This window comes from Brassica napus, chromosome C3 (genome assembly GCF_020379485.1).
Source record: "Brassica napus cultivar Da-Ae chromosome C3, Da-Ae, whole genome shotgun sequence".
NCBI lineage: Eukaryota > Viridiplantae > Streptophyta > Magnoliopsida > Brassicales > Brassicaceae > Brassica > Brassica napus.
In genome coordinates, this window is record NC_063446.1 from 18124722 (window position 1) to 18150173 (window position 25452).

Consider the following 25452-nt stretch of genomic DNA (forward strand, 5'->3'; position numbering starts at 1 on the left):
TAAACATTACGAGGTTCTTCAGCAAAACGGGATGTAAATCTTGAAACTGTTTCCACGAGCCGCACTTGACGATAACATATTTAACCCGGATCCAACGACACCCGGCCCGAGGATCCGGATGCCCAGGCTTAGTATGGAAAGCCTAAATTGCACATCAACCTTTCTGTCTCGTAATGTGAGCTGGTTGATTGGTTTCCAGCTGGTAAATAGTATGTCAACATTTGACATAACGAACCTACACACTTTTCACTGATTTTTTAATCTTCCTTAGTTTGCAGGACTCAGAGAGCTAAGGATAACTGTGAGTGACCTTCATGACAGCCATCATACAAATGATTTTTCGCTCCTTCTAACAATTCGTAGAATATCTTTGAATGGTTGCATATCGGATCTACTACATTTTCATAACTACCATCTTACTGATAGTTATGATAACTCACATTATCACCAAATGCATCATTCATCATTTCTACATATCTACTCTACAATATCACTTAAATGTGTCAGATCAACATAACTCGTTCCTAATGCCATGTCGACCTCTATCCATGTTTGCACCAAACATAATAGTCTTGCATAAATCTTTTAATATATATATGTTTCAAAATTCATTACCCCGAGAAAAATTTATCGTTTTTGCAAACACTGCAAGGAAAAAAGAACTGACTATTTTCTCTGCGCTAAAGGCTGACTATTTGCAAACGTCATAAATTGCTCTACCCCTGCTTTTAACTCTCCCGAGAAGTTTCTCGTTTCTTCACGATCCTCTTGTACATCCAATCTCGGAAATTAGTATAGTTTGTAATTTCCCGCCATTATATCAGGTCACAATTTTTTTTTTCTTTTTTGTTCTTCCACGACTGATGACGATATAAGAAAGGTGACAATTTCTTCTATATATAAAATATTTACCGATGGTTTTTCTACTTATTTACGACTGATTTTAAGACTAATATAATCAGTCGTAAAAACCGGTATACCAACTTAAGAACGACTTGTACGTGTTTTGTACCCGTATTCTGCGACTTCGAAGCAACGATTTCACTATTGATTTTGCGACTAATATAATTATTAGTAAAAAAACAGGTACACCAACATTAGAGTGATTTCCACGTGTTTTATACCTTGTTCGGAAACTCGCTAGGCGCTACGCGTGCGGCACACACGGGCCTAGCAATTTATTGGAAAAGCAGGAAAAAATCGGAGAGTACGCGGGGCGAAAATTTTTGTACTTTTATATGTAAAATATCACATTTTAAACATATAATACAAAAATTTATATAATAAATATTTATTAAAGTCATACATTTTATACATATAATACACAATTTATACGTAAAATACAAAAAAAATGTATAATACGTGTTTATGAAGAATACATTAGTACTAAAAGTTATAGATTTATAAATAATACCAATTAGATCACAGAATATAATTGTACTTCTTTTAGTTCACATCCATTACAAATAGTTTAATATATTTTAACTATATTTATCTCTAAATTATCAAAATTAAAATAATTTTACAATAATTTATATAATATAATTTTTAATATAAAATAATACATGCAAAACATAATAATTAAGTGTATGAAAAAATATAATTAGAATTAATTGTATAATTGGGGCTTATGGTTGATTGGGCTTGTGAGAAATAAAGAAATAAATAAAATAAAAATGTTGGAGCACGTGGTTTTCTTTTTCGTTTGCTAATCATCCAACCCAGCCATCGAAAAGGTCTGAAATCACCATCGTTTACACGCCGGGTTCTCCACTTCCACGGTCCAGACGGACACAAATCGGACCACTGCGTAACATCACCGATATGCATGAACTCGCCACGCTCCATCTCTGATTACCGTTTTCTCGGCCGTGTAATCGGTGATGCGGCCGAGTTTTAGAACAAGGGTTTTATATCCGTTTGTTGCGACTACAAATAACCTGTTTTACCACCAAATCATACGGTCGTTAAACGGTCGCTAAATTTGCGACTGATAATTGACCCGTTTACTGACCTCAAATAAGTACCAAATAGTCGTAAATTCGAGACCAATTTGCAACGTTTTTTCGTAGTCGCAAATTAGCTACTAAATAGCGACTTATTTTGTGTCGTAAATCAGTCGCTAATCCGTCGGTAAACAGTCGCCACTTTTAGCGACTGCGTTAGTAGTTGCCAAAATCAGTCGGAAAATACATGTTTTGTTGTAGTGGAAAACACCAATTGATACTTATAATTTATATATACAAAATACTTAAATCAGGATAAAATTTAATATTTTAATTTTAGAATTGACCTAATTATATATTCACTGTACACGCCAAACTATAATAAGAAAATTTAATATCATTTACGTTTTGTGAGCAAAACGGAAGAATATCTTAATTTTAATGAATGTAATCGCAAATGAATAATTATAAATGCTAAGTTCTAATTATGAAAAGAAAGAAATCAAATCATGAATTTTGTTGTGTGTAAAATGTACTTTTATCACTTTAACATATGTCACTTTTATCAACATATATTTTTTATCAACTTTACATATCTCGGTTTAATCAACTTAAGATATATTACTTTTTAGTAAAAAAAAGTATTTTAAAATGATATTATCCATGAACTAAATTGTCAATTCCAAGCGTACTCCAGAAATACATTATATAAGCATTTGAGCAACGATGTATATATTATTCAAATTTTATCAAAACATATTTACAAGCCGTAAACCATTCCTCATATCACAAAACTTTCAGGCAAAAAAGAAAAACATGGCGGAATCAAAAAAAATCTTCATCGTTTTTATTATTTGTCTCTTATGTTAGTTACTCTCTTAATGATATTTTTTTATCCACTGATTGAACAGATTTAATAGAACTACTTTGCTTTGATATATGTTTGCACTTGATAGGCACATTGTTGGTGAGCGTCTCTGGAATACAGGCCAATCCATCATGCACGACATCGATAGAATGTGAGTTGGTGTGTTTTAGAAGAACAGGGGGAAGAGATGGTGTATGTGAGGGTGGAATGTGCGCTTGTCTGTCCCCAAAACCCAAGACGGAGCTGACCAAGACCATACTGTGCAAGAAGGACCGTGACTGTCCCAGTTCTAGTGAATGCCCTAAAGACTTCTATTACTCTTGTCTTCATGGAGAATGTACTTGCATTGCAGTATAAATCGATTAAAATATATCTAATATATATATACTGCTTATCTTTTTTTTTTTTGAACACAATATATACTTTTTTTTTTGATCAATAACACAATATATACTGCTTATCAAAAAAAAATATATACTGCTTATCCTACTGGATAATATGCATCTTTGGTGACGCGAAATTTATATTCATCACCCTATTATCATCGTAAAATAATAATATTAGTAAAACCAAACCATATTCTGGTTCGATTAATTAGAACTAAAAATAAAAATAAATGAAATATTAAATTGTTTTCTTCGTATCTTAGTGCAATTAAAGATTATAAGTAATATTTTATCTCTGTAAACATTACAAAATCAAGGGCTTGAAAATATACACAAATATAATGATAGAAGTCATGGCTGTCAGGTATTACTTCAGAAACAAACAATATATCAATCTTTATATCACTTATGAACCATAGTTTACAAACTTTTAGCACGAGCCGATCTTTTTGGTTGAAACAGTTGGAGTTCCATGTCCGCCCATCGGTTAGTTTGATGTGCTTTGGGAATTCAGCTGCATAACATCATCACCTAGGAAAGAGATTGTGATGCTCAAGCTATTGGTTTCCAAGCCATTTCTCTCGGTTCCAAGCAGTGTTTTTAAAACCGAACCGGAAGTTGAACGGGAATTTTTTTGGGTCACGGTTCAATATGGTTCGACCGGGTCAAACTTGGTTCAATACTTTGGTTTAATATATTTTTAGTATATAAATTTTAAAGCAATGTTATTAAATATGATACATATTTAAAATATAAATAAATTTTAAACATAATACATTATAAATATAGCCTAGTTTTATGTTTAATGGATGGTTTATAGATTTTGATAGTTTTAGTGGCTTTTATCGGTTTAATAACTTTGAAATTTAATCCATCTACGTGGCCGGTTCATGGTCAAACCAATTACTAGACCCAACCTGGCTATATAACCGGTTCATGGTTGAACCCGGTCCAACCATCGGATCGGTCTGGTTTTAAAAACACTAGTTCCAAGCTATAGTTTATCTACTCTTTAATCTGTAATGCTGCAATGTCATAAATAACTTGATGTTTTAGTCAGAAAGGGTGAGTTTAGGCTTTGATTTTAGATTCCAAGAAATATATCATGTGGGACACATACATTTCTAAAAGAAAGATAGGCAAACATTATAGTTGACACAGAACAAATATTTAATAGAAAACCGAAATAGATATCGTTGTTCTACACTATTAATTAAATTTCACTTCCTTTTTCTATAAAAAGTTTCAGTTTTTTCAAAATAGATTAATATTTATAGGATACCGATGCAGAAATTCCGTGCATGAACTTAATTATGTGCACGAAGTTTAGAAATGCAAAGTCGAGAGTGACTTCTTTATATAATTATTTGGAAAAATAATATATATATATATATAGATTTGCGAGAAAGTAGATTCATTTGTGCTTAAATATAGTTAGTTCAATTGGCTGGAAATATTGTTTGATCTACACCAAAATCCACACATGAGGACATATATTCTAATATTATAAAGTCTCTCATATTTCTCTTCTTTTGGTTAAATTTTGTTTGGTTCATTCTAACTTAGTCGAAGTAATTTATTTAATATGATAGGGTATGAAACTCAAGTAAAGTTCTGCTAAAAATGTAATAATTTATAACACTATTTATCTATAAAAATATTTTCAAATAGCATGAGCAAAATTTACAACAAATATATTTTTATAAAACAGTTAAACAAATGCTAAAATAATTTACAAAACATAAAATAGTAAAACACTAAAAATTAAAGAGAATTCCATTATAAATTGAAAAGTTAATATAAACTGAAACAAGCATATGCTATAAAAACATCATTTATTGTTATATAATATATACTAAGACATTATTGAAACTATTTATATATTAATTTAAATATATCTTTTTATAGTTTTATCACATTACATTTGATTTTCAATGTATCTAGCTTGGAGGTGGGTGTATAAATTTACTATGGTGAGACATTAGTTATTGTAATAATATAAAAATCTGATACTCATAGAATAAAAAGATATTAATCATTATTACTTTAGATTTTCTTAACTATATCAAGCTGAAATTGAAATCAAATAGAAAAAATAAATCATTACATTTTCCTTAATTTTCTGATTTAATAATTTTGTGTTCTCTAACAAAAAAAAATGTTAGTGGTCTTTATCAACTCAGACCAACAAAATTTGATTTACAATATAAACTTAAAATGGAAAAGATTACACTTATTATCTCAGTTTAAAATAAATTTTCAAATGTTTTAATATATTTTAATATAAAATAGTTTTAGTGTAAATTTACCGCCCGGACCAACCCTAGAAATAGTTTTAGTCTATCCCCATCTTTAACAGCCACCTGTGACTGGTTCCATTTTCATAGCAGTGTGTGGTTTTCAGAAGATGATCATTTCCAACAATCATCCTCAGCTTCTTCCAGAATCCCTCTCGAGATATCTTCTTCTCCTGCCAAGATCACACAGATTGGGTAAAAAAATAATGACATATGGGTAAAAATAAAAGCAAGGACTCACTAGATACCCTAAGTTGTTGGTAATAAGCAGTGATCAAGTCCATGTCTTTCTGAGCAATTTTGTTTGAGATTGCCTTGAAGAGCAGAGGGTAAGGTATCAAAGTAGATACACTGCAATCTTATAAATTCATCTACGCCTACTCCGATTAGTAAAAATTCTCTGTACATAACCTACCTTGGTGAATGTGATGGCTATTATTCCATGCAGCCGTTGACTCTGGCTAGCTTGGAAGCACCCACTGATATAAGGAGAAGCTGATTAAAGAATAAAACTGATCAATTGATATGATCCACCCATTGATATAAGGAGAAGCTGATTAAAGAATAAAACTGAACAAGTGATATGATTTCTGTAGAGAAAGTATTTAATGAAAGTCAATGTCCTTTCTTCAGTTTCGTACTAATAAATAAGATTAAATGCTGACATTTCAGTTTTTTTGTCATTAACGAGTAAATGTTAGAGTTCAATATGGTATAGCAAGTCCAGAAATTTTTTAAAATATTATGGTCAAAATATAGATGAGAACACACTCAAAGGAAATAAGTTATGGAATATATATGTGTAGTATGTTCTCCACTATTTTTACCTTTTATTAACTTAAATGGATTTAGAAATCTCTTATGATTATGAATACCAGGAACTTGCTTGAAGAAATTATGTTTACAAGTAAATATCTTACTCTCATCACTTCAATTGGTTTTGATATGCATCAATGAAAATATGTTTTCGCTAAAATTCACAATTTTTTTTTTTTGTAACACGAAGAAAACAATTTTAACTGCAAAATTAATGTATAAACAGAAATTAGTCTCAGCATTTGTAAATATCTATCAAATATGTAAATTTAAACCCTAAACCTCAATCTGGCTCTGCAGGGCACCACCCCTTACTCCTCACATGTGAGCCCTCACTGACTTCCCCATGTAGGTTATTGGTGCGCTTGACGTTCTTCGAACCCAAGACCTCACCCTTTAACAAACTATCCCACAAGACAAGCTTCCGACCAACATTCCACTGTGAAGCAAATGATTTTACCTTTTGAAATAACAACTACAACTTACTCATACAGGAAACAGTTTCCAAAAACAAAGCTAACCCCATAAACTTAGAGAAAACCCTTTATTTTTGGCAAAAAAAACAAACTTAGACAAAACCTTTTAAAACAAAGTTTACAAAACCTTTTAAAACTAAATTTGACATTAATTTTTAATTTTGTTTACTACTAAGATCAAATCTACTAAGACATTTAGCCATCATTTTCTCTCAATAGTATTTAATTTTCAATTCAAACAAATTTTTAATATCGTTTTGAGTCAGCAGATGATAATATAGTGAAATTACATAATCTCCGCAAAATAGTTCACTACAAGAAAAACGCGTTTTTATAGCGGACGAATAATGCTATCTAACGATAGGATAGCGGTTTGTTAAGCGCTGTATCATCGCCCGTCATAATAGGTCGAGGACATTAAATAGCGGTATTTCGTTGTGCCATCTTTTCTTCCGCTACGATAGCGCTTTTATTTCTGCAATTAAATATTATTTAATAGCGTCTTTTTACTGCTAATACTAATTTTATAAATAGCATTTTCTGTTTGTTTTAGTTAATTCTACTATAGCAGTTAAAATAAAAAATTAAAAAATTAAAATATAAATCGAAATTGCAACTTATAATTAAATTTTATTTATAAATCAAAATTTATTTATAAATTATAAAATTGTATTACAGAAGACTACACCAAAAAAAAATTAAAAAGCCTAAACCCAAATTAAAAAAAAAAAACCTAGATCTAATTTTCTCAGCCGCCTGTTTGTCTTCTCCGTCAAAGCTGGCGAGGTGAGCAGCGGAAGCGTCGGAGGCGTGACTGGAGTCGCAGTGGAGAGAGCTCGGATCTGCCAACAATGTCTTCCTCTTCCTCTGTCTTCTCCGTGTCAGCGGAGAGAAGCTCGGGATTGTCCTTTACCTCAGGCGCTGCTCTGCTACGGCTACTGGATCTGTTTACCATACAAGCAAATTGACAAAGGCCATTTTGTAGAAACCATATGTTATTTATAGCTAGAGTCCGTCGAAGTACCATACCTTCAATCCACCGTCCTCGGCTCAGCCCACAATTGTCATATATCGTTATCCTCCTCAAGAACCGTCTGATTTGACTTTCCCTTAAAGAGGATGAGGTCTGACCTCGATTGGATCATTTAATCGATTCGCTTGTTGATGTCGTCGCCGGAAGGGTGAGATTCATCGCCGCAGGTAGAAGAGGAGGAGTAAGAGCAAGGCTTGATAAGCGTGGAGGGAGTAGCCGTGGCGGAGGAGAAGTCGGAATCGTTGTGAGTGGTGAAGAAGGAGAAAACGTCGTAGAGAGGATCTGGAAAGACTTGATCTGTTTCGTAAAGGAGAAGATAAATGAGAAAGAGAGAGATTGAATTGTGGCCATTTGATTATATTTCATCAATGGCTAAAAATTGCGATCCTCGAAAAAAAAAGTCAACCAATAAAAGAGAAGGTTGAAAATTGATAAAAAAATAATTTTAACCTTTAGACTATACTCAATCAATGGCCATAAAAAAAGGGCAAAAAAAATTGTTTTACATTTCCTTTTAATTCTTTTAAAATTTTCCTAAATTTAAAGATTATGTAAATTAGATTTGAATTTTGTGGATTTATGATTTTTAAAATTTTCATGATAGGGTTTGAATAATTAGAGTTATGTTAAGTATTTTTTATATACAAACTTAAGAGTTATATTTTTGATTTTGAATTTATTATTTTGTTATATGCTTTAGAGTTTATATGTTTATGATTTAGAAGTTGGTGATTTAAAATTTTTACTGTTTGAAAGTTAAGATTTATGTTTATGATTTAAGGTTTAGTGTTGAGATTTTTTTTATTACTTGTAGAGTTTAGAATAAATGTATGAGTATATGGTTTAAAACTTAATGGTTTGGGATATTGATTTTAAGATTTGAGATAAATTTTTGGAAAAAGATTAATTTTTGAATTTATATCTAACATTTGAAGTTAAATTTATGATTTGATGTTAAAATAGAGTTTAAAGTTTGTATTTAGAGTTTAGGGCTTAAAAACTTGTTTTAGGGTTTAGGGATTCAAAAACCAAACATAGCATTTTTAATCATGTTTTGCTATTAAACACGAGTGTTACATATAAAAAACCATATGTTATCATAGCGTTTCCAAATATACCACTTTATCATAGCGTTTCTAAATATACAAACGCTATCTAAGACTAATGGGTATGTCAAACATAGCACAATCGTAAAAAACGCTATTTCGGTCTGCTATTAAAACCCATTTTTCTTGTAGTGGTTTGATATTTTTTCCCTAACAATTACATAATATATTTTGCCAATGATTTGAAAAGAGAAAGTGCAAAATTGTTGTTGATTTCCTAAAATTTAAAGTCTTTTAAACATTATTTACTAAATCAAGTAGAAGAACTCAAAGAATTTATAACCCTAAGAGCATACCGAAATGTTACAATTATTTCATGCTTTTATGAGACGAGAAAGTAAATTATCTTATTTTCTAATGACATTCAGTTTAATTTATCATATACACGTGATGTTTATTGTGTTTATATATAAGTAGGGAGTAACACGTGAAGCAACTTTACATGTTGTCATTTTTAAGGTAATACTTTTAGAGAGAAGCTGATTGGTTTGAGGTATATGATTTCAAATTATTCACATATGTAAAAAATAATTGTGTACATTAGTTGTGTTACATGAGTTTTAATGTTATTTTTATAGTAGAAAATTTATTACACAATCCGAATAATTTATAGGATAAAACATAGTAGCGGATTTATGTTCATAAAAATAACTCTTCTTTGACAATAATTCTTCCATGTCATTTTCTTCAACATATATATATATATATATATATATATATATATATATATATATGTGCACATTTATTTAATAATAAAAAAATGATTACTATATATTATAAAACTAAACATTTGAAACTAAAATAAATATTAAAAATATAATGCTATTTATCAAAAAACAGTGAAGGTTACCATCGTTATAATTCAAAACAAATTATTTATTATTATGATCTCATAATGTTTTCATTATTTGTTTGTTTGTAATAATTTTTAGACACTTCATAAATAAATATAAAATAATTTTTATTATAATTTTTCATCCGTAGGGCAGGCCGACTCTTGTAAGTTAGTTACCGATAATTGTTCAGTAATACCAATGGAATGGACTTCAAATTATGTAAGTAAATATAAAAGCAACAGAATGGACTGGAATTTCTAAGTGAAAAGAAAAAAGAAGTTCGTAAGTAAATGTTGACTTGTGTTAATTTGCGAAGGAGGGTAGTAAATGTAATTTTGTGACATAAGAAAAGGCACATAACTGAGTGAGGGAGAAGGAGCCACATATTCTTCAGACGCTTGGCTCTGCTTTGCTCTTCCATGGCCGTTGTTGCACTTTCTTACTGCAAACCTTCGCTTCATCCTCTTCGATTTCATCCTCACTGCGTGAGTTTCCTTCGTAGGATCTTCTGATTCTGATTCCGGTTTCAGATTAATTCCATTTTCCCTCTCTCTCTCTCTGCAGGGGAATTTGTGGAAGAGAGAAAATGTCCGGAGGAGGTCAAGAGGAGCATCCACAGTTACTGCTATGTTCTGGAGGTCCGACAAATCTCCGCAAGTACGAGAGTTCGATATTTCACTTGCCAATTACCCTTTAACCGGATCAGACACCACCCAGGTTTGTTTGTTTGTTTTTTTTTTTTTTTTTAAATTTAAAAGCATCTCTCCTTCCTTGATACGAAATGATGATATTTGTAAAACATGGTAACAGTGATTTCATTTCTGAGTTTTAGGAAGGGCAAAATGTGATTTCACTTTCAGTAGTTTCTTCAATCTCAGAGATAACACCATCTGAATGGGATGCTTGTGCCTTGGATTCTTCGCAACCTCAAAGCTATAATCCTTTTCTTATGCATGGCTTTCTCTCCAGTTTAGAAGACACTGGCTGTGCCACTCGGGTCCGTCGTTCACATATTAAAAAAAAAAAAAAACATTTTCTCTCTTCTTCTTCTGATATTTATTATAAACATATATTATCTATCTTTTCTTTCTTCCCAGGAAACAGGTTGGATGCCATTACACATTGTTGCAAAAGATGAATCTGGTCATGTTTTGGGAGTTTCTCCCCTTTATCTCAAAAGGTTTTCTTTTTTTAAGAACTTCCTTCTGGTTGGGATATTATTCCCATCAATCACTGTCTTCTCATGTGTTGTGTCACAGCCACTCGTACGGTGAATTTGTTTTTGATCACTCTTGGGCTGATGCATACCGAAGTTTTGGTGGAAGATATTATCCTAAGCTCCAGTCTTGTGTTCCTTTCACCCCTGTCACTGGACCTAGGATTCTCACCCGTGACACTCCTTTCAGAGACCAAGTTTTCGATGCTCTTGTTTCTGCCATGACTCAATTGGCTGCTAAGGTATGTTGATGTTAGCTACAAGTTTTTACTCTCTCCTGTCAGATTTATTTCTACTGTCTGCACTTTTGGTAGCTACAAGTTTCATCTTTGCACATTACCTTTCCCTCTGGAGCTGAGTGGAACAAGTTGAAGGAGAAAGGCTTCTCTCAGAGGATTGGAATGCAGTACCACTGGAAGAATCGTGACTATAAAAAGTAATTTAATTTTTTCTTTAACAATGATCATTGTTTAATGTTGTGGATATGTGTTAGAGGGTTTGGTGATGCTATTGATATATGACTGATTTTAACTTTGTTCAACTTTATGATGCTTTTCAGTTTCGATGAGTTCTTGATGGATATGAAGCAAAGCAAAAGGAAAAACATCCGGCAGGAACGCAAAAAGGTTTGTTGCTTTTCCACTTTCCATGTCATCTTAGTGATCAATGAAATGAATCTAGTTCGTAAATAGCAAGAAACAGATGCGCACAAAGAGGGTCAGCAAATGACTTGCCATAAAACTTTTCAAGCAGAATCTTGTTTATTTATCCTTTCCTTGTGAAGCTCGATGCTGACTTCTAATGCTCTCTTTTCCTCTAGTAGATTGGTACCCAAAACTTGAAAATGAGACGTTTGCGAGGAGACGAAATAAAGGTACTCAATTGATTAGTGTCTTTTCATTTTAATGGGCTATGATCAACCCTGGGATCTCAATGATGAGACGCACTATAATGTTTATTGCAGGCTAGGCACTGGGATTCATTCTATGATTTCTACAGGAACACGACTGATAACAAGTTAAGTAATGCCATGCAATCATCTTTCGTCTTCATCTCAAAATGCTGATAATACACCCCTACTTTCACATGCTAAGCGTAGATTTTATTTTTTCTGTAGATGGGGAACACCTTATCTAACAAGAGAGTTCTTCCACTACATGGCATCAAAACTGGGAGATGGAGTATTGCTTGTTCTTGCTGAAGAAAACGAAGAACCTGTTGCAGGAGCATTGAATCTAATTGGTGGAGATACTCTATTTGGGCGACTATGGGGATGTCGTCCTGCCTCCTATTATCCTAGTCTCCATTTTGAAGCGTGCTATTACCAGGTTTGTCTCAATGTTATAAAGTCTCTTATCCTAGTCTGTTCCTCAATCTACCAATTTCTTCAAGTGTATATTTAGGAGTCTCCTTAGTTAGCATGATGTTTATGTGATACAAAAATGGCCATAGCAATTAACTTTTAATTCCCAAACATTGGTATGTTTCATTAGATATATGATTGTGAAGTCATGTTTTACTGTGACGGTCACAGGCAATCGAAGCAGCAATAGAGCTTAATCTGAAAACGGTAGAAGCAGGAGCTCAGGGGGAGCATAAGATTCAGCGGGGCTACCTTCCAGTTAAAACATATAGTTGCCATTACATAATTGATGAAGGCTTCAGGCAAGCCATAGACGAGTTTTTAGTGCGTGAATCGAATCAGGTACGTTTGGAGTTATGATGATTTGGTAAAGTACAAGTAAATAAATGATTCTTTGCTTTAAGCAATGTAACTTTGGACATCGCAGGTGGATTATGTCATCAAGCTGTTGCATGAATCTGGACCCTTCAAAGAGACAATAGAATAGACTTTACCAAATGTTATTGTATATCTTATTCTTATTTACATATATCGTATAAGACTTTGGTTTATTTGTGGTACATTTTTCTTGGTTCTTCATCTCATATAGATTCGGTTGCTTTTTTCCTCTGTTCTATGACCACAATAAATCAAATTTTTATTTAGGGATTTTTGCTAAAGTAAAAAAAAATCTAGCATTTTTCATTTAGGATATCCTAATCAATTTTGTCCTCTAAGTATATTTTTTATAACATCATTTAATTTTTGTCCTCTAATCATTTGTTTATAATATCATTTTAACGTTATAACTTTACATATCAATTTTTTTTATATAAAAAATTATTATATTCGTTATTATACATTATCTATCATTATAATGTTGTTGTTCATATGCTTTATTCAAAATTATAACTATATATTTTTGTGTTTTTGATAATTGTATTTTGTCTTCGTCTTTAATCAATATCAATATCAACTATAAATAAGTTTAACCAAGTGGTGGGGCAATCTCTTGGGGTTTGGTGTATGTAAGTTCGATTCCCTCTGAAAATTAAATTATTACTACTTAGCTAGTCTGCGCTTGGGTTTCGGTCCAAGTGGTTTACATGGTGGACCGTAACAGATGATCGGTCCACCCAATGGCATTAGTCGGGAAATATTTCAAACTCGGATCAGACAGTCTGGTACACTTCCGGACTAGTCCACTCTGTAGCACTAAGTGCGTTCCTCCCGAGCCGACCGGATCAGCCGATAGGACTTATAAAAAAAATAAGCATTCTAAAAATGGGTCTAAACGATGGTATACCTACGTAAAATCAGTGATTTATATGTTTTACCACTCACCAACTAATCTAATGTGCATAATACAACAATTGAATTGTATGTCAATGTAGTATTGTAAGATCAAATTCAAAGAGGCCAATGTTATACAACGAGTATACAAGAGAAGAGTTAAGTTTTGTTTTTCTAAACCTATTCAGAAATGTAAATGTGCAGAAACGTGTAAGGTAAGAGAAGCTTTGGGTATCAGGGAAATCACATGGATCCAAGCAAGCAGAAGGATGGAACGAAAGGAACGGTCATCGAGAAACGTTCACGATCAATCTTCTCTTAAAGTATTAATGCTTATGCTAGTCATGCATTAATACATCAAGTCCTGTTGGTCAACTATTTTCAGACATGCATTATGATCAAATTTGATTGGATTCAAAAAGCTCCCTAACGTTAGTTCTTGTCGGCTAAAACCATTTTGTTCATCTAAATTTTCTCTCAGGAAGTTTATTAAACACCTTTCGGACTTGAAACAACCTAAATCTAAGTTCATAAGCTAGATAGCTAATCAAGTTTTAGCAATAAGAACAACCATATATTAAGAACTTCAAGATAAATCCCTAAATTACCAACCTTAAATCAATAAACCATGAAATCCCTTTAGAAACTCTAAAATCTAATTGTGCAGATATTCAAACATTGAAGAGAAAAACAGAAAGAGGAAGAACGCATCATTATATACAAAAGGAAACAAACAAATTTTTAAAAGATTAGCCATAAAAACAAGAGCTTGTGTATAATGACATGTACGAAGAACTGACACATGTCCATGAGAAGACAGGTTTGGCCAGTAATATTCATACCATCCTGAAAAAAGTGCAAGCGTTTAATGAGTACGGGAAGGTTAATAAGGGGTTAAAGTGAATGCGAGTTGCTCGATTCGTCTATTAAAGCAACCAATCGCCTGAAATTGGCCAAAGTGCATCCAAATCGATTGGCCTGAATCTATGTGGTTTGGAAAACCACAAGGAAGCCTAAATATAAGGTAGTATAAGAAGGAATGAAAACTAATGGAAAGGAATTATGTGTAGCCCGTTCGGATAGTCTATCGGTACGTTCAACATATTTCAAGGACCAAAATGACCTATAAAGGTCAACTAAGAGTTGTGATTTGGGAAAGGATTTAGAAGGGTTTAAGAAGGTTATGTAACCATGAGAAGTGAGTTTGGATAAAAAGGAAGAGAGTTGGTTTTTGTAGAATCCTAGATAAGTCTTATGAGTATATGTGAGAATTGTTTAAGTAAAAAGACCATTCTACTTGGTTCAAATTGAATGTGAGCATCATGATGATCTTCAGAGGAGCCATTGAGACAAGGAAGTTAAGGATTCAATGTGGAAATTCTTGTTGGGCTAATCAAAACGTTTAGTTAGATGTTTTAGTTTATTGGTTAACTGGACATAGTTGAGCTGGTTGGTAGATGTCCTGCTTCAACAGCTTATTATGCTTCACATACTTGCATACCTGCTTTATTAATGTTTACCAGTGTATTAAAACCATACCTGCAAGATTAAATATTTGGTTTTGAGACCAGACCAAACCGAACTTTTAAGTAACTCACTTCATTGCACAATCCCATTATTCTTCATACCAAATAATTTTAGTAAATATATAATTCTGGACAATGAGAGCAAATAGAATTGCAAATCTGTTTTCGATTTTGATATGCACATGTTCATCACAATGAGAATAAAATGAAAACAATCTATTAGACTTTTTCTCAATTCCTCATCACCTGAAAAGGAAATGTTTTATTACATGAAACAAAAAAAAAAGAAGTAATACCAGATGCAAGCAACAAGGAAAGACTAAACGGCTAACCAGGTTTCACTTGAGAGGATCAATGTGAGGGTAGAGTCCTAGGACATGTTCCGGCATGAAATCATGCCTTGTAAGTATCCCAACAATAGGCGGTCTCTGCGATACGAAGACACGGCTTATAAACGTAAACAAATCTCTACAGAGAAAGACAAAGGAAGAGAGAGAGAGAGACTGACCCCTGGTGTTTTGGGCACCACACACAAGTGGCGAAGGCCAAGTTGGCGGAAAAGAATGGCCGCTTTAGCCAGAGACAAAGTCTCAAGCACAGTGTATGGAGATGTGTTAGTGATGGGATGAAGATCAACATACATCTCCATCTCCTCACCACTTATAACCAAATCTTCAATCTTGAGCCCTTTCCCTAACCCTGCTTTCGCAAAGTCGCGAGCTTTGCAGCTTCTAAGAATTTGAGAACCGAACGTCGTTTTCTGCTTTGAGAATCTCTTCCCTTGGAGAAGCACAAGCAGATGGGATCTCAAGGCAATCCCACAAAGCTCAGAAGCTTCAGTAAAAGGTGGCTCATCAATCACAGGGAAACCATTATGACTAGTCATCTTTAAAGCCTGCCATATTACCCCAACCTTTTCAACTCTCGAAAAGGATAACAAAGGTCCAGCAACAACATCCTTTGCCACCAAATTGCGCATGTACGGCTCTGCATGGTCCTCCATGTACGGCAGTCCTTTCATTGTCACAATCTGGTCATACACCCCTTTGTTGAAACAATCGGCAACGGTTTTCGAGATTAAGAGCACAAGCATCACCAGCGGCAGCATCAGGAGATTATTTGTAAGTTCAAGAAGTATGACGCATAGAGAAACCGTCATTCTCATTGTGCCTCCAAGGAAAGAAGCAGCTCCGAGCAGAGAAAACAGACCTACGTCAAGCTGAGATACTGGACCAAGGAGTCTACCAACAAGCCGTCCATAAGAAGCTCCAGCGAGAATCACGGGAATGAAAAGCCCAGAGGGTATAGCTATGCCATATGTTATGATGCCAAGGAAGTAGACAAAGAAAAAGAATATGGCAAGGGTGGCGATTTGAAACTCATTCTCGGACCTTGATGTGAAGAGACTGCGGATTGCATCATCATTGGTGTTGAGAAGGAGTGAGGAAAGGTCATTGTAATGGTTTGGAGGACACTGGAAACTCTTATAGATTCCGGCTCGACCTACGCTTGGGCACTTGCCCTCTGTTCCAACAGGACATGGGGTACAAGGTGAAAGCCATGGGAGACCAAATGCGCAACACGAGCTCAAGATGGAGACTGCCATAACAAGCATTACTTTAAATCCCGGTCCTCTCCTGCAAGTTTTTGGATACAACAAAAATCAAACTTCAACTAACAATTAGAGACAAAGGATATGATTTTACTCTGACGTACTCGTTTATTAAGGCATATGTGCGGAGGACTTTGTCGACAAGGTAGTTGTAAAGGCTTCCGAGAACACCACCAACAACTCCAAGGAAGACTACAGCTAGCAAATCTGGTGTGCTGTAAAGCACTGGTCCCGAGTTTACGTCGAACATTATGAGACCTCCTTTGCCGAATAGTCCACATCTCCCAGATCGACAGAGCTCAATCAAACTTCGCAACACCACGGCTACAACTGCGGTAGTGAAGAAGGTCCTCCAAAGAAGAGCACTCCTCCACCTAACAAACAATGTCCAACAAAGTCAGCCATCGTCCTGCCAGGTTGGATAAAAACAAATATACCACTAACTTACCAAGAAGCAGCTTCCTCAAGGGCGAAAAGGACTCCGCCAACTGGAGCACGGAAAGCAGCAGCGACACCAGCAGCAGCGCCGCAAGTGATGAGGTCTCTTCTGTCTCTATCGTTTTTGAAGAACCTGAGCCACTTCCAAGTCAATTTGTACTTTCGAGAACCGCCTTGTCCAAGTAAATTAGCAATGCAAGCACCAGTATGCACCATAGGTCCTTCTTTTCCAACTACGAATCCGGCAGCAACTCCAAATATAGATCCAAAGATCTGCCAAAGTACATTAGAAACCAAATATGCTTTGATCGATTCAAGATAAATCAAAGATATTACATGTGCTTTGAGACTCTCTTTACCTTAACAAAGAGTGTGCTCGGAGCTAATATTGAATAAGCATCTATACCATTGAGATATGCTTTAACCTCAGGTATGCCGGAACCTGCTGCTGCCGGAGCAATGAAAGCACAGAGCGAAGCAGCAGCAGTTGCCAAGATCAAGTTACAACCAGCAAATGCAAAGAATGCCTGAAAGTATCTGCAAGTTTTTCAAAGAAAGATTCAGCTGTCTGTTATCGTTTTCTAGATTCAAAAACACTAGACTTACTTTTCCTTGAGCATGAGATTGCCGGTGAGCAAGAGTTTGAATCCAGCTATATTCTCAACAGCAAGGTTATTCAAAAAGCCAACGAGGCCAGTGGATAAACCGATAAGGAAAGCAAGCGCCCATTTGAGGATGGTATACTGAAGTATCTCAATCTTCTTCCTAGACCTCCAGTCCTGCTTGAATAGATCATTCTCAAAGATCCTGCCAAAAAAATAAGTATCCTCAACATGTTACATATGATAACAACACACACCAAAACTATCCTATCGAATTAGGCAAATAGTAGGAGACACACATAAAAAGAGTCAATTCAGTTTCATAATAAGAAAAACATTGCACTTTTTCTCAATATAAATAGACTGTGTGACACTTTAGGCTCAACTGGTATGATGTCCCAAAAGCTAGAATAAAAAAATGCAGTATGGTTAAAAGTAGATGGGACCCAACCACGTTACAACACAATCCAACAATCTTATCTCCCCATCTATGTTACCCAAAAATAACAAGTCAGGAAATGAAAAACTCCATAGATGAAGAAATGTTAGTGTTCCAGAAAGTAGTCGAAAACATTTATGCACTACTAGAAAGGAATAAAGAAAAAAAGAGAATAAAGAAAAAGAGAATACTCGTAATCAAGGCTTTCGATGGGACAAGTGTTGGCTCCGACGATTGCGATCTGCGAAGTGGTGTTCTTTCGGTTCCTAGCGAGCAGAGGCTGTTGGAATCCGACAGATCCATCATCTAGAATCCCAGATATCTTCCTCTCGTACGCGTAGTTCCCTCCTTCGACCTCTATATCATGGTTTTCGCTCCGATCATCCATCTCTTATTTCCACCAACACACACAATTTCGATCCGGATCAGATGAATTTCGAGAGGGTCGTATTTTACTATTGGTGTAAGATCTCTGAGTCTCCGGGAATCAAGAACCTCTCGCGCTCAGGCAAATGTTAAAGTCTATTTGTTTATTGCTTTTTTTTTTTTTTTGGTTTTTTGCTTTAGGGATGAAAGGTCATGAGGAAGTTTTGTCGTTATCTTTTTGACATGATTTTTGTTGTTTTCCTTCTCTTTTTTTTTTACATGATTTTTGTTGTGGGAGATTGCATCCTTTTTTTTTGTGCATCCTATAACTAAAAAAATAAAGTGTGATTAAAAATCCAACTGAAAACAAAAATTTTAATATTTCTAAATTCTTACTTACCCGTAGAGAAAAGAACAAACAAAATTTCTTTCATTATCAATCACCACACCACCACCATATTCTTCACATCAACCACCACTCTTCCTCTGCAACCACCATCTTCTTTTCGTAATCACCATCACCTCATCCATAATCACATTTATCACTCGGCCACCATTGCCACCACCATCACGAAAAGACAATTAATTGATCTTGAAAAAGAAAGCTTTTTTTTTTTTTGCTAAATTTTGTTAAAAAAGAAAGCTGGTCGCTAATTGTCGAAAATCTAAAGTTGCCTTCCTCGATGTTGACAACTGAAAAAGATAAAGATCCAGGTGAATCATGTGAGCATTTATATGTTAGTTCAACAAGTGATAATGAAGATGGGGATCAAAATTGTAGAAAATTAACAGTGATATTATGTAGTATGTTCTAGACAAATTCTCTAGGAAGGCACTAAAGAGTTTTATTATAAATATAGTACATAAGGGTCAAAACAACCAAAATATATTAGATTACAGTAGAAGTTACAACTTAATATGTGATTTTCTAAGTTGGACCTATTTTAGAAAGTCAGTTATCATTAACACTAATATGCCTTAGTATATCACTCCATATACTAGGGTTCGTCAACCTCGCGCAAGCGCGGAGTACTTGCGCGGGGTACGTGGGTGTTGTATATCCCAATAATATTGATTTCTAAGATTCTCAATAGAAATGCTCTCATAACTTGTACATATACCGGTGAAGATCACATCACTGGAGAAAAATATGTAGTCGATTAACTCCTATGAAAATTGTTTTTAGAAGGAACACCAAACATTGGCTCCAGAAAAGTTATCAATAGCTTCATCACTTTCGATTACTGTTCAGAAAAACATACCTCTTCGGAAAAAAACTTGATTAGTTGATATAGGTCAGTATGAACACGTGCATTAAAAATTTAGAAAACTGAACTCCACGTTTGGGGTGAAAGAGGGCTTAGTTTCTGACATCAAAGGCATGGAGTAGTCTATGTTATTGCAACTTTACTTTTCCTTTTCAGTTATGGCTTCATTTCTAAAGGATGTATTTATTTTCACTTACTAAAATATTTATTAGTATATTTAGTAATGCTTGTTATATTTCTATGTACGGATTGATGAGATGAATGTACTCGAAAACATTATATATTCACTCTGATGATAACAAAAAAAGGTTATGGATATATAATTTATATAAAGAATAATCATACGATTACTTAATCTATGTAAACCTATGTATATGGAAGAAGATCGGTGGAATTGAAAACCAAGATAGGAGGAATCAAGCAATGACATATTGAGCATAGGATTCTTGTCGCATAGATCCCCAAATGCCATAACAGGTTAAGGATTCCTACGTGGATTGTCGAGCTACTGGAACATCAAAAGTCACTAAATCTTTAGTTCGAGTGTATATCGATCTATGTATTGGGTCACAAGTAAAGGATTCTTGAGTTAGTGTGATTCCGTATTTTAGTAGGACGTTGGTAAGTTGATTTTAAATGTATTCTTCAAAATAAAAAAATGATTCTTTTGTTCTAAATTGTTGTATTTCTGCTGAAGTAGATCATAGTGTGATAATTTCTTTTCTTGCACGATCTTCTTGGCTTCTCATAGTTTCATGGGCAATGATGGTGGAGATGTAGGAGTTGGCGTTGGGAGCCAAGGGAATCGTTTGTTGTCGTATTACTAAAGGACACTTTGATACGATTATGAAGTCTTCAACACACACAAAAATAATTAACACTAAAGTTATCGCTGATTTTCCGGCTTAGTTTTTCTTAGTATTTACTAAAACACGTTTTTCAGAAAAGCAGTGAGATGGTTTTAGGTGCATACGTAGACACTGTCTTCTTTTTTCTTTGTTATCAGTGATTTGCAGTTTATATACAAAATTCACAAAAAAAATTCTAATTAAAAACAGGTGGAGTACTCCAACAAATGTTCTCAATTCCGGTTGATCATCAAACGTAAGAATAACCAGCTTTCGAAAATGAACAATATAACGTGATGTTTTGCAGATCCAACAGTTACATTATGAAATTTAAGATTTAGAGCAAACATCATCAACTAAGTCCATGTGTGTGTCGAACAAAAAAAAGGTCCATGTGTGTAACACGGACATTGTAAATGATTTAGATACGGTAATATACCCCTGTAGCCTACTCCAAACACACCATCCAACTAAAAAGCTCACTGATCTCCAAATCCACCTTCCTCTACCTGAAAAATCCCAATGGTTTATGAAACCTTAGGTGGCAATGTGTAGATCTCTGTAATGATGACAAATTCAACTTCCACTTCTTACATATTCCATTAATTTTTATCTTCTCTGGCTAAAAGCCAAACGCCAGTACACTCACAGTTCCTGATAAAACACAGCGGTAGAGTAGTGGTATGTTTTAGAGACACTAATACGATGTGGCATTTGTAACTAAGACATCCCCGGCTTAATTTTTCTGAGGATGCCAATAATATATTTCCTCTATGAAGAAGGAGAGAGCAAGTTGCTGAACAACAAAGACTTCACACGGCAAAGCAAAAGGACTAATGAAAATTGAATCTTCACTAATAAGCAGTGTGAATTCGTTGCTTTTCACCTTAGCATAACATAAAAAAAAAATTTCCAAAGATGACCATTATACTATACAGAAGTAACAAAACATTGGAGTCAAAATGTAAAAACTCTGCTACTAAATATTATCATCACTCACCAAAAGATTTCATGCCAAAAAATATAATACCCAAATACTATATACAAACCAAACAAATCTCCTAACTTATCGGGATATCATCGACGATCGCTTTACTCCCTTGTGCACGATGCTGCTAACACCGAGTCGGCTCCTTTGCCCCTAGCTATGCCCTGCGTGGTCCACCGGTATGGTAAAGACTCGGTTGCCCTCTTTCCTCTGCTGCTGAAGGCTTTCCGTTGCCCTCTTTCTTAATTCGATCATGAATGAAAATAAAAGTTGCAAAATCTAAGAATGAGAATTGTGCAGATGGAGTGATGATTTGTGTCATCTGTGGGCATATATTTAAAGGATTAGACTGAGAAGTTTCTGAAACAGCTGGAGAGGGCGATTGATGAACCGTTAGGTGTAGTAATTAGATTGAAACTGGATATGAGGATTGAATATTTTCGCTAACTAAAACGTAGATCTAAAGGCGGATGGCTGCCTTCTATAACGTAGGGTTTATTTGTGTGGCTGCCAGAGAAACCAGAAGGCGGGAAGAGGAAGAGACTATTGAGAGTTAGCATTGACAAATTTTATAGGCTTAATTTTGTTATGTAAACTCGTTTGTACTTTTTTAAGTCCATTCAAAGAAAAAAAAAAAGTAGATGACGTGGATAGCTTTAGGAGTGAGTAAAAACTGATATATTATAATATAGATTCCTATCCATGCCTAATAATACGGTTTGGTTAACAAACGTATATTTGCTTCCTTGTTGAATTAAATATGTGGAATCAATGTATATACCTATGTTTAAAAATACACTATCCTCGAACCTAATTTTACCAACTTTCAAAAGATCTAAATAGAGAACTTATGCTTTTAAATATGATTTAAATACAATATATATACCAATTCAGTTGAACTTTACATATATTAAATCGTTTAATAATTAAACGCAAATCCAATGAAATAAATATAATAAGAATCTACAAATATACGTGACGGTTGGAAACTATTAATAAGATGACAAACATGTAAACTATAAAATTATTCAAAAAATTATATAAACAATTGTAATATGGTCAATGTTAAAAATATTTGTTACTAATGATATAAAAACAAGATTTTTACATTTATAAAATTGAAAATAAATACATGCGCAATCGCGCGGATGAAGATCTAATTTTATGTTAAAGGTAAATAGACATTTATTTAACTAATCGAAGACTTAGAATTAAGATTTGAGGGATGAGGTTTTGGGGGATGGGGTTTAGGATTTTATAAATTAATAAATACATACTTAAAATTTCAGATAAAAATTTAAAATATAAAGATTCAAAAAATTATAAAATAATCAATAAAATAATAATAATAACTAATTTATATTTTATTGAAATAATCATTTATATTTTTATATATGTAAAGTAAGGGTAAAATGGTATTTTATCACTTTAATAAATAAAAATTTAGTCATTTTCCTCTTTATGTGCTATTTTGGTAAATAAACTATTTTAAAGTATTTTAAGAGAATTGTACTGTTATATATTAGTTTTATACATAGAATATAAATGTAACTTTAAAAGATATCTCTCTATCTCCATATGTCCTTCCTTTATATCTTCTTCTTCTTCCCTCCTCCTTGTACTCCTACTCTTCCTTTTCCTCTTCATCTTCATGATCTTCATCTTGAAATAATTTTTCTCTTTTATAGTAATTATTAAAGATAATGTAGTTACTATTCTAATTTATTGTCCAAATATAGTATACTATTTCTATTTTGTTGTATTCAATTATATTTACGAGTCATTAAACAAAAATTACTTTATAATAGAGAAATTGAACTCGGTAACTACCACCATTAGTACCATTTCTTCTTCCATAATCACCACCGCCTCCTTTGTAATCACTATCAAATATGCTATTCCGTCACTCGACCACCATCACTGTAGTTACCACTACCATGAGCACCATTAAATCTGTAATTTCATTTTATTTACCCTCGTGTTCTCCTCAACTACCATCATATCCTAGTGTTATGACCGTCAAATTTATTTCTATACTATTTTGTAAAATTGAAACATACATGGTATAGTATTCTAAATCATTTTATAATTTTAGTAATATGTATTATACCATTTAATTTGGTATATTCTATATATACTTTCATTTGTATGTTTTCATAGGATGAAAAGTAATTTTCGCATAAACGTTTATAATTTAGTTTTCTTGTTGTTTAATATTCAATAAGATACATATGATCATTGAAATCAGTCATTGATGTCGAGGAGGTGAACACAATTCATTTTTGAGTATACTATTCTACTTAATAATTGTACTAATACTTGATATACCAACTAGTTTTTTCTATAATTTTTTTTATATATGTTAGAACAGACCATTGGTTCATATATTTCCACAGACCCATTTTTAGACGTGTGAGATATATTATTTTTTGAAATTCATTGAAAACTTATCACGATTTTCTTTGAAATTGTAATATATCTAGTATTTTAAGAACATTTAAAAATCATTAATGGTTCACAACTGAAAATTAAAAATATATATTTATTGTGTAAAGACATTCAAATTTAAATTTTTACATAATTTAAATGATAAAATTTAGTTAAAATCTTGTTAATATAAATTTGTACATAATATTTATAAGACTTAATTTGATATCTTAGAAAATTTGTGATAAAAATATAATATAATATTTTTTTTTGTATCCATATTTTTGTATAGCAATAGTAACAAAAAATAATCATTTTAGATTATAAGATATACGCTCATACATGCATAATTGATATAGTTTAAGAAATCTGCTTTCTTTCTTACATAAACTATAAATATATCTAATAAATAAATACATATTTGAATTGAACATATATTTTAAAATCTGTTTTCATGGTATAAAGAAATGGGAAAATTTAGAGTATTTAAATATATATTATTACACACATATTTGATATGATTTAGGGAATCTGATTCCTTTGTTATAAAAATTGCTAACATATAAGATATTAATATAAGAGAAACATATATTCAAATTTAAAAATGTATACTTTTAAAATTTGTTTGCTTTGGTATATAAATATTATTATCTAATTTGATTCGAGAAAATCAGGCTAATTAATAAGAATCTAACCAATCAAATATTAGTCTAAAACTTTTTAAGAAATTGATTGACTATTATTTATATATATTTTAACTAATATTATTAGTATCAATTTTGATTGGACCATTGAAAATTTTTGATGGTAAAAAATTGGTAAAAAAACTTTATTTTAATAGAGTAGATATATTATATAAAATCGGTTTTAACCAGACCAACAAAAATCATGAAAAAAACTAGCCTAAAACGCTGCGTTTGAGTTGTCTCTAGCCCTCCCGCCATATACAGTACAAGTTCTTCTCCACCACCAGCAATAACAGGTATCTCGAGATCTATCTGGGCCGATTCAGTCACTCTACAGCAACAGCACATGAGTGTTTGGAAGCACAACCCATAAAAGATCAATACGGATCTCGCCTGAGCTGAAGCGATCATCAGGGTGGGCGCCGGCTGCATCCCTGCCACAATCGGTGCCGGTTGCACTTTTCTTGGGCGTTATTGTATCCTCTTTGGTGGCACTGCCTCCGCCACAGTTGATGGTTGCATCATCTCGACTTATGTGGCACATGCTAAATACAGAAAATTGGGCATGTGCCACAGAAGCTGAGATGATGAAACCATCGACTGTGGCGGAGGTAGTGCCGCCAAAGAGGATAAGAGA

The 25452-nt window shown here is 33.4% G+C and overlaps 2 protein-coding genes and 3 long non-coding RNA genes across 7 annotated transcripts; 3 read left to right on the plus strand and 2 right to left on the minus strand.

Annotated features, from left to right (window-relative positions):
* Positions 1-212: 212 nt before the first annotated feature.
* On the plus strand, positions 213-3217 carry LOC125584407. Its single transcript, XR_007321349.1, has 2 exons — positions 213-2811; positions 2903-3217. It is a non-coding gene; the product is annotated as an uncharacterized LOC125584407 (long non-coding RNA).
* Positions 3218-5221: 2004 nt separating this feature from the next.
* On the minus strand, positions 5222-9943 carry LOC125584406. Its single transcript, XR_007321348.1, has 3 exons — positions 7819-9943; positions 5746-7733; positions 5222-5670 (listed from the first exon to the last, which is right to left on the minus strand). It is a non-coding gene; the product is annotated as an uncharacterized LOC125584406 (long non-coding RNA).
* A 148-nt stretch (positions 9944-10091) lies between these two features.
* On the plus strand, positions 10092-12945 carry LOC111204458. The gene is made up of 12 exons (XM_022699236.2): positions 10092-10249; positions 10329-10481; positions 10597-10761; positions 10862-10944; positions 11024-11222; positions 11295-11416; positions 11540-11606; positions 11804-11854; positions 11945-11997; positions 12098-12308; positions 12515-12685; positions 12771-12945. Exons 1-12 carry the CDS (start codon positions 10184-10186, stop codon positions 12828-12830), a joined length of 1401 nt encoding a protein of 466 aa, XP_022554957.2. The 5' UTR covers positions 10092-10183; the 3' UTR covers positions 12831-12945.
* A 1288-nt stretch (positions 12946-14233) lies between these two features.
* LOC106388496 (chloride channel protein CLC-c) lies at positions 14234-18806 on the minus strand. Of its 3 annotated transcripts, none has more exons than XM_022699237.2 (8): positions 18424-18806; positions 17798-17998; positions 17551-17728; positions 17202-17464; positions 16858-17127; positions 15650-16778; positions 15474-15569; positions 14234-15154 (listed from the first exon to the last, which is right to left on the minus strand). In XM_022699237.2, the coding sequence occupies exons 1-7, from the start codon at positions 18618-18620 to the stop codon at positions 15480-15482; spliced, it is 2328 nt and encodes a 775-aa protein (XP_022554958.2). In that variant the 5' UTR covers positions 18621-18806; the 3' UTR covers positions 14234-15154; positions 15474-15479. The 3 variants fall into 3 exon arrangements, with proteins under 3 accessions (XP_022554958.2, XP_013684030.2, XP_013684029.2); XM_013828576.3 differs by lacking the exon at positions 14234-15154 and adding an exon at positions 15218-15387; XM_013828575.3 differs by lacking the exon at positions 14234-15154 and having other exon boundaries at positions 15218-15569.
* On the plus strand, positions 17996-18979 carry LOC125584408. The gene is made up of 2 exons (XR_007321350.1): positions 17996-18353; positions 18404-18979. It is a non-coding gene; the product is annotated as an uncharacterized LOC125584408 (long non-coding RNA).
* The last annotated feature ends 6473 nt before the right edge of the window (positions 18980-25452 follow it).

Bases quoted from the DNA above. Each gene is read 5' to 3' on its own strand.
- LOC111204458 (XM_022699236.2), top strand. From the start codon at position 10,184: ATGGCCGTTGTTGCACTTTCTTACTGCAAACCTTCGCTTCATCCTCTT. The intron at 11,223-11,294 runs GTATGTTGATGT...CACTTTTGGTAG, and splicing joins TGACTCAATTGGCTGCTAAG to CTACAAGTTTCATCTTTGCA. The intron at 11,855-11,944 runs GTACTCAATTGA...TGTTTATTGCAG, and splicing joins TGCGAGGAGACGAAATAAAG to GCTAGGCACTGGGATTCATT.
- LOC106388496 (XM_022699237.2), bottom strand. From the start codon at position 18,620: ATGGATGATCGGAGCGAAAACCATGATATAGAGGTCGAAGGAGGGAAC. The intron at 17,465-17,550 runs GTAAAGAGAGTC...GTACTTTGGCAG, and splicing joins CGAGCACACTCTTTGTTAAG to ATCTTTGGATCTATATTTGG. The intron at 16,779-16,857 runs GTACGTCAGAGT...AAAAACTTGCAG, and splicing joins ACATATGCCTTAATAAACGA to GAGAGGACCGGGATTTAAAG.